The 14173-nt window shown below is 41.7% G+C and overlaps 2 protein-coding genes across 2 annotated transcripts; both read left to right on the top strand.

The window, feature by feature from the left end:
* The first annotated feature begins 1379 nt into the window (after positions 1-1379).
* Positions 1380-3547, top strand: LOC308157299 (beta-2-microglobulin-like). Its single transcript, XM_080530834.1, has 3 exons — positions 1380-1497; positions 2059-2331; positions 2713-3547. Exons 1-3 carry the CDS (start codon positions 1434-1436, stop codon positions 2724-2726), a joined length of 351 nt encoding a protein of 116 aa, XP_080386960.1. The 5' UTR covers positions 1380-1433; the 3' UTR covers positions 2727-3547.
* Positions 3548-8361: 4814 nt separating this feature from the next.
* ptrh1 (peptidyl-tRNA hydrolase 1 homolog) lies at positions 8362-11592 on the top strand (the record flags this gene model as incomplete). Its single annotated transcript, XM_080531582.1, has 5 exons — positions 8362-8466; positions 9842-10061; positions 10339-10438; positions 10606-10651; positions 11326-11592. The coding sequence occupies 5 exons, from the start codon at positions 8362-8364 to the stop codon at positions 11590-11592; spliced, it is 738 nt and encodes a 245-aa protein (XP_080387708.1).
* Between the last annotated feature and the right edge of the window lie 2581 nt (positions 11593-14173).

A 14173-nucleotide genomic window follows, 5' to 3' on the forward strand; every position in this document is an offset into this window, starting at 1 on the left:
CTTGCTGAATGTGGAGTAAGAATGGTTCATGTCATGACCTGGGGTTAGACTTGTCGAATTGCCGGGGACAAAGTTACGACAATGCCAGTAACATGTCTGGTAAATATAACGGCCTCCAGGCGCATCTTAAAAAAGCAAACCCCCTGATTCATTACGTGCCCTGTGCTGGACATTCCCTTATGTTGTCGGTGTAAACACCACATTAATAGCTGTAAGGATGCGAGTGATTTCTTTGACCTACTTCAGTCATTGTATGCGTTTTGTGCAGCATCCCCTCACCGATGGAGCCGGATATTTAAAAAGAAGGATGTGAACATCAGCAGGACTCTAAAACCACTGTCCAGTACTAGATGGAGTTGTAGGACTGACTCTACCAAAGCGTTGAGAGAGAACTATAGTGCAATAAGAGAGGCCTGATAAGAATAAGATTCCCTGCTGGCAATTGAATCCGAGTTGGTCAACGAAATGGACTTTGAGGATTTAGTAAACGACTTTGCCTGCGTAAAATCAAGAAAAAAGAAGTTCTGCTAAAGGTAAGGCTTACTTATGATTATTTCGGGTTAATATGACGCTGTGGCTGATTTGGGCAGGCTGTGTGACGCACAGGGCTATAGCCTACGTCTGATACAGCATCACGAAGGTGAGCAGAGCGGCAAAGAGAGAGGCGCTGTTTATTTCCATAATAGGCCTACCTGTAGTACGCTTCATTAATGCGGACAGAAAATATGTTCTTATTCTTATATGCCTGCAACAGTCGTTATTGGACTTGGTTGATATTGAGCTTGTTTTATTGTAGTATACAGTATGTGCATTTTCCCCCTTTGTTATGGTTTAGCATGTAGTCTCAGGCCATTTATGATGGAAATAATTAGCCTATATTTAGAAAGTCGTGTTGCATTGTGATGTGAGTTGCATTCAGATTTGAGCATCAGCCTGTACTGTAGTTATATGCTCTTGTAAATCTTTTACTTTTGTAACCATAGTAAATATCACACTTTCACTTGCAAAGTAGGAGGGTGTGTGTGTTGGGGGGGGGGGGGGGGGGCACACATCAAGTCTGGTCACTATAGGTTACCCTAGGGGGTTAATCCGGGCCTGTCTAGACCTCTTTCAGCCGCCTGAAAAAACACAAACACTAAAGTAAAAAATAAAAACTCCATTATGGTGTTGATAAACGGGAGTGTAGGGCATTTCCAGACCAAACACCACTCTACTCCACCACTCTATAATAAACTTCCAACCTGTTCAGATTTCTTCTTCCTAACAACAGGAGCGTCGACTTTTTTGATTGGTGTGAAATATAAAAGAGGGGGCGGGGTCTCATAGTACAGTACAAATACTAGGAGCAGTAATACACGCGCATAGTTCGCTTTCAAGTCCGACTTCCTACGTTGTGTGTTGTCGAAGAAGTTAAAACAACAAAACGATCGAATATGAAGGCTATTCTGTCTCTGGTGGTCCTGGTCCTCATTTACTGCTCTGTGGAGGCCGAACCAAGTAAGTTTACACAATGTTTTTTTTGTTAACATTAACATTTATATTTATTTTTTCTTATTATTTGTCATTGGTATATGACTTTGGTCATTACACGTTTGTATATGTGGGTTAGCCGCATACGATACATTTACGAAGAATCATTTGAAAGCTGTAAAATAAATGTTTCCTGTAATGTGTCATGCGAGTCTTAATACATGACCAGCTATTAACTTCATGTAAGTTGCTGACTAAAGTCAGTCTATTCTGTCGTGCTCGATGGTGGTGTGGATACAGGTTATTAAGCCTACGTTATTTGTTATGATAATCTAAACGGTGTGAAGTGAACATTTTGTCAAAGTGTAAAAAGTTGAATCTGAGCAGAAGATCAGCTCCTGTACAGGTACATGGTTTCATATTTCATATTTCATGCATGCGCACTGTCGACATTTTGTCATGGCTGGAAATCCCCTCCAGTTTTTAGTTTCGTTTTACAAGAAATGGTCAGTTTCTGTGAATCAAGATGGCTGCTTTTTAATGGGCTTTATCTCATGAGGGTAATAAATCTGGTTATGCCTCCTACAGCTCTTCCAAAGGTTCAGGTGTACAGCCGTGGCGTTGGCGATTATGATAAGGAAAACATCCTGATCTGCCATGTGAGTGGCTTCCACCCCCCTGACATCAACATCCAGCTTCTGAAGGATGAGAAGGAGATGACAGAGGCACAACAAACTGATCTGGCTTTCGAGCCGGGATGGCAGTTCCACCTCACCAAGAGTGTCGCCTTCACACCCAAGGATGGTGAGAAGTACTCCTGCAAGGTCCGTCACATGACGAAGACCACTGTCTACGCCTGGGGTGAGTAACTTTAAACGGTAGTGTGTGTGTGTGTGTGTGTGTGTGTGTGTGTGTGTGTGTGTGTGTGTGTGTGTGTGTGTGTGTGTGTGTGTGTGTGTGTGTGTGTGTGTGTGTGTGTGTGTGTGTGTGTGTGTGTGTGTGTGTGTGTGTGTGTGTGTGTGTGTTAGTGTTAGTGTTACCTGACGATACGATGTTTTTGGGGCAAAAACAAACAAACATATTATATAAGATAAAACTGTAAATGGTTGCCATGCTGAAATACTTCCTTATATCACACATAGTCACAGGCTCAGAGCTCATTTAACCATGGCAGGAGTTCCTGTTTGCAGAGGTCTGAGGACTAATAGTGATGTTTATTGTGTCGTTATTTTTGTTTTATAGAGCCAGATATGTAACAATCTGGAGGAGGAGTTCCTGTACCGTCTTGTCAGCTCTCGCAGAAATCCGCTAATAAACTGTTGGCATCGTGGTCCGTCGGCATCGTGGGTGGGCCCCGTTAGCTAGATACGTCTGGTAAATATGTCAGATTTGTAGTTAGCTAGATAAGTCTGGTAAATATGTCAGATTTGTAGTTAGCTAGATAACTTCCTCAGTGTGCCAGCCGTGAGTTTAATTTAGAGTAGACCTTGATGTTTATGAGTGGTTTACACGTCTATTTCTGGTGTTGTAAATAAATGTTTTTCCACATTTATAACCTTATAATTTAAGGTAACTTGTGATAAGTAATGATAGATTATTAAATATTGTTCCACTACTAACAAATAAAATCAAAAAAATTGCTTAATGAACCAAAAAGTAAGTGTGACACCGTGTTTTTGAACAGGTGAGTGCCTACTGTGAAGAGGCACCATAAGCATTTTACCACTTTTCCTAATATATATATATATATAGTATTACATATATAGTGTTTGTCTTTGCATTCTTGTTGACATTATATGGATCTTGTTTGTTTAGAATGTTTATGCAGACTATGATAAGGGTTGAGGTTAAGTTAAAGCCAGAGAGCTTTGTGGAGCTAGCCTCCAACTGTAGCTACTGTGTTTACTGTAGCAGCTAATGTACTACGCCATACGGTTACATGTTGATGTATGTAATATACATAATATATTATAGATATATTATATAATAGATCATAGTGTTAGAATATATTACTGGCTTAGTCCTGGCTAGTATCCACCCTCGCTTGTTGGACAGCAATAAATAGCAACCCCTTTCACCATCATCACCAATGGAGTCCTGGTGTGTGTGTGTGTGTGTGTGTGTGTGTGTGTGTGTGTGTGTGTGTGTGTAAAACAGCAAGGGAAGCAGAGCAGTATGTCAAACAACAATACACAACACACAGTCAACTCTGCTGCAATGAACACATTTTTATTGATGAAAAAGTAAATCCATCTATGAATCCAAAGATAATTGTGTGTGTGTTTGAGTGTGTTTGGTGGAGTTGTGTGTGCGTGTGTGCGTGTGTGTGTGTGTGTGTGTGTGTGCATTGGGGGGTGGGGGTGGGGGTTGTGGCTGTGTGTGTGTATGTGTATGTGTATGTGTGTGTGTCTCTGTGTGTGCGTGGTGTGGTATGTACGCGTGTGTCAATGTGTGTGATGTATGTGTGTCTCTTCTGGGTCGGGCCTCTCCCCGATCTTAGCTTAGTTCTCTGATATGGAATATAACAACAGATCTTTTGTGTGGTTAGATGTATAAAAACGAATCTTTTGTGAGGTTAGATGTTGGTTGAAAAACTGTGTGGCACCCTCACGTGTCAGGACTCAAGCAAGGAGAAATCACTTCCTTATATTCCATATTGTCCTTAGATTGAGCGGGACCCATTTTCAAAATAAAAGTCTTCTAGATAGATGGGCCAAAGTACCATTCAAAAAAGGTTTTTCATAAATAATAATATAAAGCTTTTTGGCTCCAACAAGAGGGCTCTTCAACAGTTAAACGTTCGTAATATGCAAAAAACCTGAAAACATTATGATAATTGTTTTAAAGAAGCTTTTTGGTCATTTGCGCGACTTGAGAATTGCCGACATGCGGACCTTTTCACCAGACCGTGTCATATTTTAAAGTTGTTATGGGGTAAAAACATCACCACTGCAAGAGCATCCATACTACGGGCAGTACTATAGTCTAACACCACCATAGAGAGTGGCATATAACACAACCTAATCTAACATTAGCTTTACTTCTCACTTTTCGTTATTGCTACAGTAAGCACTTTATATGAAACGAGTGGGGAGTGAGCAGGATATACTGGGTCAATGGGCAGAGGGCCACTATAGCATCTTTACTGGAGGCAATTACCCTGCAGAGAGGTTTAAAACGCTGCACATCTGCAGATCACACCACTGGAGGAGGAACCTGTCAATGTAAAACAGCTTTCTTACTTTACTTTATCTATAAAACGTACATTTACATTTGTGTTCTTTTTTTGCTGATTTCCAATATCATGATTCACTCTGCATCTGCAATATGATCCATAAAGACTTGATTCATACTTTGATCAATGAATAAAGTATAAGCATATACATGAAACATGAAAGACAGATACATAGACAAACAGACAAACCAAGACGCAGACAACTGGGCGGTACATTAAAAAGCTCCACAAGATCAAATAAAATAAGATCAAAGATCAAATAAAATAAGACATGTTCCCAGCATTAAAGAAAAGAAGAAGAAAAAAAGAAGGAACAACCAAGTAGAAATCACATTCCAAGTTGCATATAAAAATATCACATGCACATATACGGTAAGATACATCATTTTATAGAGAGGAAAAGAAAGATATATCACAGGTTATGAAGGAGTTGTTTTTAAGTGTTCTCTAATGGATTTAGCTATATCTGACCATGCTGTATAGTGGTAGGTTATATCTGACCATGTTGTATAGTGGTAGGTTAGCTCTATCTGACCATGTCTGTATAGTGGTAGGTTATATGTGACCATGTTGTATAGTGGTAGGTTATATGTGACCATGTTGTATAGTGGTAGGTTATATGTGACCATGTCTGTATAGTGGTAGGTTATATGTGACCATGTCTGTATAGTGGTAGGTTATATCTGACCATGTCTGTATAGTGGTAGGTTATATCTGACCATGTCTGTATAGTGGTAGGTTATATGTGACCATGCTGTATAGTGGTAGGTTATATCTGACCATGTTGTATAGTGGTAGGTTATATGTGACCATGTCTGTATAGTGGTAGGTTATATGTGACCATGTTGTATAGTGGTAGGTTATATGTGACCATGCTGTATAGTGGTAGGTTATATCTGACCATGTCTGTATAGTGGTAGGTTATATCTGACCATGTCTGTATAGTGGTAGGTTATATCTGACCATGTTGTATAGTGGTAGGTTATATCTGACCATGCTGTATAGTGGTAGGTTATATCTGACCATGTCTGTATAGTGGTAGGTTATATCTGACCATGCTGTATAGTGGTAGGTTATATCTGACCATGTTGTATAGTGGTAGGTTATATGTGACCATGTCTGTATAGTGGTAGGTTATATGTGACCATGTCTGTATAGTGGTAGGTTATATGTGACCATGCTGTATAGTGGTAGGTTATATCTGACCATGTCTGTATAGTGGTAGGTTATATGTGACCATGTCTGTATAGTGGTAGGTTATATGTGACCATGCTGTATAGTGGTAGGTTATATCTGACCATGTCTGTATAGTGGTAGGTTATATCTGACCATGTCTGTATAGTGGTAGGTTATATGTGACCATGCTGTATAGTGGTAGGTTATATGTGACCATGTCTGTATAGTGGTAGGTTATATCTGACCATGTTGTATAGTGGTAGGTTATATCTGACCATGTTGTATAGTGGTAGGTTATATGTGACCATGCTGTATAGTGGTAGGTTATATCTGACCATGTTGTATAGTGGTAGGTTATATCTGACCATGTTGTATAGTGGTAGGTTATATGTGACCATGCTGTATAGTGGTAGGTTATATCTGACCATGTTGTATAGTGGTAGGTTATATCTGACCATGTTGTATAGTGGTAGGTTATATGTGACCATGCTGTATAGTGGTAGGTTATATCTGACCATGCTGTATAGTGGTAGGTTATATGTGACCATGCTGTATAGTGGTAGGTTATATGTGACCATGTTGTATAGTGGTAGGTTATATGTGACCATGTCTGTATAGTGGTAGGTTATATGTGACCATGCTGTATAGTGGTAGGTTATATCTGACCATGTCTGTATAGTGGTAGGTTATATGTGACCATGCTGTATAGTGGTAGGTTATATCTGACCATGTTGTATAGTGGTAGGTTATATGTGACCATGCTGTATAGTGGTAGGTTATATCTGACCATGTTGTATAGTGGTAGGTTATATGTGACCATGTTGTATAGTGGTAGGTTATATCTGACCATGCTGTATAGTGGTAGGTTATATCTGACCATGTTGTATAGTGGTAGGTTATATGTGACCATGCTGTATAGTGGTAGGTTAGCTCTATCTGACCATGTTGTATAGTGGTAGGTTTGGCTCTATTGGCCGTGCTGTTGCGAGAGAGAAATTATATTCTGATAAGATGTCATCCAATATTGGGCTAGAGATAAGGACAAATTAGGGTTATACCACATAGATAATAGTTTTCGCTGCTGTAAGACCGGCTAACAGTAGTCTGCGTTGATTTATATTTAGAGTTAGAGATGAATGGTCATTAAGTAGACAGAGACAGGGGTCTGGTAATATCGTTAGTTTTGGCAATTCAGACAGCGTTGTCTGAACCTGGTCCAAATGTTTTGGATCAGTGGACATTCAGAACATGTGCATGGTTGTGCCGGGTGGCTGAGGATGACTATGAGTACAGTTAGGACCAACAGCTAATTTAATCTAAAAGCATTTGATAGGGGTAAGCTCTGTAATTAAGCTTGAAAGGTATTGTAACACAAGTTTATGTTTTTAGAAGTGCTACTTAGATTAAACCATATTAGTTAGGCACTTTACCTACACTGCTAAATTCCCATAACCCCTCCATTGGTAATTTGGCAGTAGATGTATCAAGTAAAGAACTATATATACGGTAGGCTACGTGTCACCATCCCTCTGGACCCTCATCCAGGAGCGATCCAATGTCTGCAGAAATATGATAAATATGCATAATGTTACACATAGCCCCCCCGCTGCTAGTGTAGCAGAGTTATAAAGCAGAGATATATCTTGAGATATATCTTGTGTGTGTGTTTTCCCCTGTGTTCAATGAGGCCCTCCGGGCAGGGCTGCTGCTCTGCCCCCCAGCCCTCCTCACAGACCCCCTGCTCTACACCTCCGTCTGCCCCCCAGCCCTCCTCACAGACCCCCTGCTCTACACCTCCCTCTGCTCCCCAGCCCTCCTCACAGACCCCCTGCTCTACACCTCCCTCTGCCCCCCTCACAAACAATGAAATACATGTCAATTTCTTAGAACACAGTTCCAAGCGTTCTAAACAATCATTTTGTATAAAATACAAATATTGATTGCACGAGTGTGCAATGCATTACCTACCACAATGAGAGTGTGGATGCATTTATAAACATCCACGCTAGATGGCGATACTGTTGGCGAGATGCTCATAAGTTGGTCCGAAATACGACTCTTAGTTTTCTGGCTACTCTCTTTGACTCAATGTACAGTAGTTTGGCAGATCTACGTTGTTCTGCTATTTGCAAATTGTATAGCTTCCGTTCGTATAATAATTGAAATAATATTCAAATACCCTTCGAAATGGATGTCCATGACATTAGTAGTTGATATTTATTGTGGAATTGAATCGGAGCTATGATTACATGTATAAGTGGGCTACAACAATAATTCAGGATTACAAAAAATTACAAGTTAACTTGCTGACAATGTAGTATCATTGTCAGAGGACACAAACAGAAGGGTACAATAAGTACAATAACATGAGCAGCCGTTTTTTTTTTTACCTTATGAAAAACGTCACGATTATTAGTTTGGAAGTTTGGAATTGTGTGTCGCAAGTTCTCAAGAAGGCGAAGCTGTTGAACTTTGTCACAATGAAACAAGTGTTCTCAAAGCTGCTGAGTCGAGTGTTGCTGGCCGGGTCCCTCCCTCCCAGCATGGCCCAGGCAGGGGTCCACACACATGCTCGTCGCAGGTTGGTAAGTGTCATGATCTGAATGAGACGATATGAATGTTGTCACACGATGTCTAGTAGTATCATCTACTGTATCCACTTCACACTGATTACAATGTTTCCATTTAGATTACTTAGATTCAACGTCATTGTCATTGACAGAGTACAAGTACAAAGACAACGAAAGGCAGTTTAACCTGAATGCAAATAGTGCAAAAACCACGAGTGTATGGACAGAGCATGGTGGGACGGTATTGCAATGTGTATAAGTACATTAATATAAAGTCAGTATACGTGCAATGAATATGAATATAAAAAGTAATGAATATCAATATGATATGTAGGCTACAGTAAAGATATTATGTACAGTGTGGTACAGACAAAGGTGAAGGGCAAAGATATGTACAGTTAAGATATGTGCAGTATGATATGTACAGAACAAGGGCAATGGATATCAATACAATATGTACAGTTAGGGATACAGTGGTGCAGCAAAACAGCAGTGGTGCAAAAGCTAAGTTGAAGTCCTGAGTGGTATGCGGGGGGGGGGAGCCTAGACTCCTGTACAACCTCCCATGTGGGTGGAGGGCAAACAGCCTGTGACTGGGGTGACTACCTGCTCCCTGTAGGCCGACTCGTCGTTGGTGCTTATCAGGCCTACCACCGTGGTGTCGTCTGCCAACTGGATGATGGTGTTGGAGCCATGCACAGGCAATGGTTGCAATTCCTAAACGTCTCATACCATTTTTTTTGTTCAATATTTCTGTTCAACCCATTGAATTAAAGCTGAAAGTCTGCACTTCAATTCCATCTCGATTGTTTCATTTTAAATCCATTGCGGTGACGTACAGTCTCATGGATACAGATACTTATGTATCTGCCATGTGTAATACTGTCTGTTGTTGTCAGTGTTAATACGGTGTTGTATGTATGTATATATGTATACTGTACAGTGTTGTGAAAATGAATTTTCCCCCTGGGGACAATAAATCTAATCTAATCTACAGTGCCAAAATGATGGAAATTGTGTCACTGTCCAAATATTTCTGGACCTAACTGTATGTTTACAAACCAAAACATGGCCATAAAATAAAACTAATATACTGACTTAAAAATGTGTAAAATCATGAGCTTAGAATTACAAGGTTCTATCTCCGTTTAGGGCAGTTCAGAGATATTGAGCGTCAAAGTTTTTACATTCCATTATGTTTTGTGAGATGGAACCTTTGTATTTTATGAATTACTAACTCAAAAATGTCAACTTTTTAAAAATAACACCACACAGGCATTAATAAACACCTAATGGATCAGATTATATAAAAAACTCAATTTTGACAAAAATTGAGATAGAACCTTATAATTCTAACGTCACAAAATAAGTTTTCCATGTGTTTGTGCAGGTTGTGGGACTGGGCAATCCTGGAATGAACGGCTCGCGGCACAGCGTGGGGATGGCTGTGCTGGAGGCCCTCGCTGCCCGGCTCGGGGTGGCAGATGGTTGGCGTGGTGACAGACATGTGTCCGGTGAGGTCATCGTGTCGGACATCGAAGACACCCAGATCGTGCTTCTCCGACCGCGGCTGCTGATGAACATCAACGGTGTGTCTGTTGCCAAAGCAGGTGAGAGAGGAGGAGCGTCTGGAACACAAACAGGCCTTCAGCTGGCCCAGGGGGGAGAACTCTGAGGTACCTTTATGGATTCCTTGTAGAACCCTTTCGGGGGTTTCATTTTAGAACCTTCTTCGGAAAGGTGGGAACAAGTGTTTATAGAATCTTTTTTTCTTTTTCTTTTTTTTCTCAGTGTTTCTTTTTCTGCCAATCATTATCAGGAAGATAATAAGAAGAATGTGTGTCTATTCCATCCACTAAACTGACTGTCCTATCCTCCCCTCAAAAGCCGGCAAATACAGCATCAAGCCAGAGCACATTCTGCTGGTCCATGATGAGCTGGACAAGCCCCTGGGGAAGCTGGCCCTTAAACAAGGGGGCAGTGCTAGGTGAGTGAAAAACACATGTTTTTATCCTTACATTTTTGGTTTCTATCGAATTATAAATGATAAATAACTTCCTTTCAAAGTTATTTAGCGGACTGACTTTGAAAGGAAGCTGTCTGACGACAGTCTCTCATGTCGGGGCTCGCTTCATGTTGTTGTTTGAACTGCAGGGGTCACAACGGTGTGCGGTCCTGTGTCGACTGTCTGCAGTCAGACGTAAGTAATTCTCCACGCAAAGCTGCTACGTACTACTTAATCCAATTCAAAATCCTACTCATCACTTACAAAGCCATCAACAATCTGGCCCCCTCCTACCTTGCCGACCTCGTCCCCCTCCACACCCCCTCCCGTTGCCTCAGGTCTGACGACCAAACCACCCTCAAGACCACCAGGACCAAGCTCCGGACCTGGGGTGATAGGGCCTTTTCAGCCGCAGCCCCGTCCCTCTGGAACGCCCTCCCCAACCACATCAGACAGGCCAACACCCTCCCAACATTTAAACAGGCCCTCAAAACCCACCTCTTCAAGCTCGCCTTCACCAGTTAACCCTCTCCCCCTCCCCTCCCCATGTGTCCCCAGTACTACCTTAATTAGGCCCCTATACTTTCTTCTATTTACCTTTTTGTTTCTTTTTATTATTACTACTCGATCTTTTCAGTTTGTAAATCGTCTTTGAGTGTCTAGAACAGCGCTATATAAGTCTAATGTATTATTATTATTATTATTATTATTATTATTATTATTATTATTATTATTACTCGCTATCCACAGGTAACAGCTAACGATACCAACTTCATACTTTGAAAGTCATTATGACAGAACACCTTCAGCCACAAATCAGAAAACTGATGATGACATTGCAACTGTTGTGCATGCCCACTGTTGTGCAGGTGATGCCCAGACTACGTGTTGGGATCGGCAGGCCGTCGGGGAAGACGTCTGTAGACCGGCACGTTCTCGGTCGCTTCTCTCAGGAAGAGCAGAAGCTTCTGAGTGTGGTTCTAGACCAGAGTGTGGACCTCCTCCTCTCCCAGTTCACTGGCAAGGACAAGCTGTCCCCTTCGTCACCAGCAGGGGGCAGACAGGCATCACAGACCAGCAAAAAGCAAGAGGGCTCAACCTCTCCACCTCAGGACTCAACTGCTGCCCAGACCTGAGCCTGGCCGTGGAACTGGGATTGTATTTTGGAGCAGCTAAGCCTGAAAGAAAACTGCAGAAATGTGAATTTGTGGAAAAGTGATTTATTTATTGAGACAAATATTTATTCTCTGGATTGGAGGTGTGTACGAAATGAATTCCTGCACATAGTGTTCAAGTATGTTGTGTTCAAAGGTTGAAATGAGATATGGATAAGATACAGCTGACTGCTCACCTACAGTCTGGAAATGCATATCTGTCTTTTATTGAAGAGTAATCATGCATGACCGCGCAAGACAGATTATGTCATCCTGGACACTAAGACTTGTTATAAAGAATTACTTTTGCAATCTGCGGTGGTTTGTCAGTGAGTGTGGGAGTCCATGCCGGTCTTCAACAGTCTGCTGTCTCCATAGACGCTTCTACTCAGAAGGCTTCCTTGAGACTCTCATCTTCGCTCATTCTCACTGGTGTTATATCTGTCTCAACATGGTGATCCCATCCTTTGAGTGTCACTCTAACCACACATTTTCAAGTTTCAGTTTAAAGTTGTATTGTTATGTCACCTTACACAAGTGTAAGAGAGTCAAATTCTTAGGCTACGGTTCCTGACATTGCAGCACAAGACAATAAGGCAAGATAAGTCAAAATAAATAAAGTGACGTAGAAGACATAAGTGAGACAATTGGACAAGTGACAAGTTGTGAGAGACCAACTTGACACATAAAACAAGATACAATTAGCAGTACAGATAGAAACTAAAATAGTACAAGTAGAAATGTCATGAGTATTGCACTCGGTGGCAGTGGGTGTAAGAGGGTGTGTTGAGTAAAGTGACTGAGCTTAAGGTTAAGGTAGTCTGTATACATGGGGTGTGCTTGGGGATAATAGTCATTTGTCTACAGTAGGCTTGTTCATGAGCCTGATGGCCTGGGGGAAGTAGCTGTTGGTTAGCCTCTGAGTTTTGGCCCTGAGGCTCCGGAAGAGGCTTCGTCTTTTGGACGGCATCAGTTTTCGAACAGACTGTGGGGTGGATTGTTGGGGTGGCTGGGATCTTTGATGATCCTCCGGGCTTGGCTGACACACCGTTGACACTTCATCAACTAAGTGTCCTTCATGAGTAGGAATAGATACAGTCAAGAAGTTTAGTGTTCTCACAACAGTGAATTCCAGAGAGCCAACAAAAACAAGAGAAAAGAGCATATAAAAACCTACGGAAAGAGGCCGAGCGAGAGAAAGGAAAATCAATACAATGGGCCCAATAGATGCGATAGAGGGAGGAAAGAAAGGCAGGATAAAAACAAAGGGGGCCAAACATTGTAAGACGGGGCTGTTTGAAGTCTTCTATTTGGCCATAGCTCAGAGTCACAATAGCGTCAGGGACACACTTGTGGATGTGGGGGAACGGGCTCAAAGGGAATCTCTCCACTCATGACAGACCCCCCCTCCCTAGCCCCTTTCACTTTCTCTGATGTGACCCCCTCCAGCCACCTCTCTGCCCTGTCAGGGCACTTTCCCAGCCCCTCTGAGTGGTCAGCCTGGAAGAGTTCAGTGGTCGATTCAATAACTTTGCTCTGGAGAGGTCAAAGGTCGCAGGCGGGGCTGGACACTGGGCTAATAGAGGAGCCCCAGATTTATTCAGGAATGCCCCCCACACCCCTCAGCAGCCAAGCCCAGTGGGGGGTCTTCCCCATAGGTCACAGATGTGCTAGGACCAGCTATACAAAAACACAGGCCGGGGGAAGAGTGTATCAACAGCCCACACTGGGAGGTTTGATTCACAAATGATTGTACACAAGAGTAACATTCTTTGGCTTTGGTTCCTCAACATTGACATTGCAGCATTCAGATACAAAAAACAATAACAATAAGTAACGTAGCAAGTCAAATAAGTAGCCCTACATTGATAAAGTAATAAAGTGATGATTTTACAGTGGTTTCAATAGTGCAAAAACGCTGTGCAAGGTACAATGATATGAAATGCAATATAATACAATACAGTACAGTATGGTAGTAAATGAGTCCAATGGTATACAAGTAATCCAGTAGTGTGCAGTAGTTATAATACTGTAACATGTTCATTTTTGTAGCGTGCATGGGGCTGGTTAGGGGGTGGCAGGCTTTTGTATTCTTCCAGTGTATTATATATACAGTATATATATATATATATATATATATATATATATGTGTATTTCTGGAATTGCTTGGGGAAAATAGTTTGTCAGCCTCTGGGTTTTAGCCCCCTAGGCTTCAGTACCATTACCCCGACGGCAATAGCTGGAACAGTTTATCATTGGTGTGGCTGGAGTCCCTAATGGACCTGAGGGCCTTTCTGACACACCAGTCCTTGTAGGTGTAGAATGGAGGGAAGCTCACAAGGATTCCAAAGATAATGCCACAAAAACAATGATAATATGGTTGACATGATCATTTAAGGAATCTAATATTGAATATTACAAAGGAGGATACTCACTACTATGGCCTGCTGCATGAAATACCCCTTAGATAACCTCACCTAACTAACTTAGTGTTGCCCCCCCTACCCTCGTTACCTAGCAACTGTGAAGTATTGGCATGCAGGTTTAAGTGGAGAGTGGGGCG

The sequence above is a fragment of the Nansenia antarctica genome (genome assembly GCF_963989245.1).
Source record: "Nansenia antarctica genome assembly, chromosome: 5".
Classification (NCBI taxonomy): Eukaryota; Metazoa; Chordata; class Actinopteri; order Argentiniformes; family Microstomatidae; genus Nansenia; species Nansenia antarctica.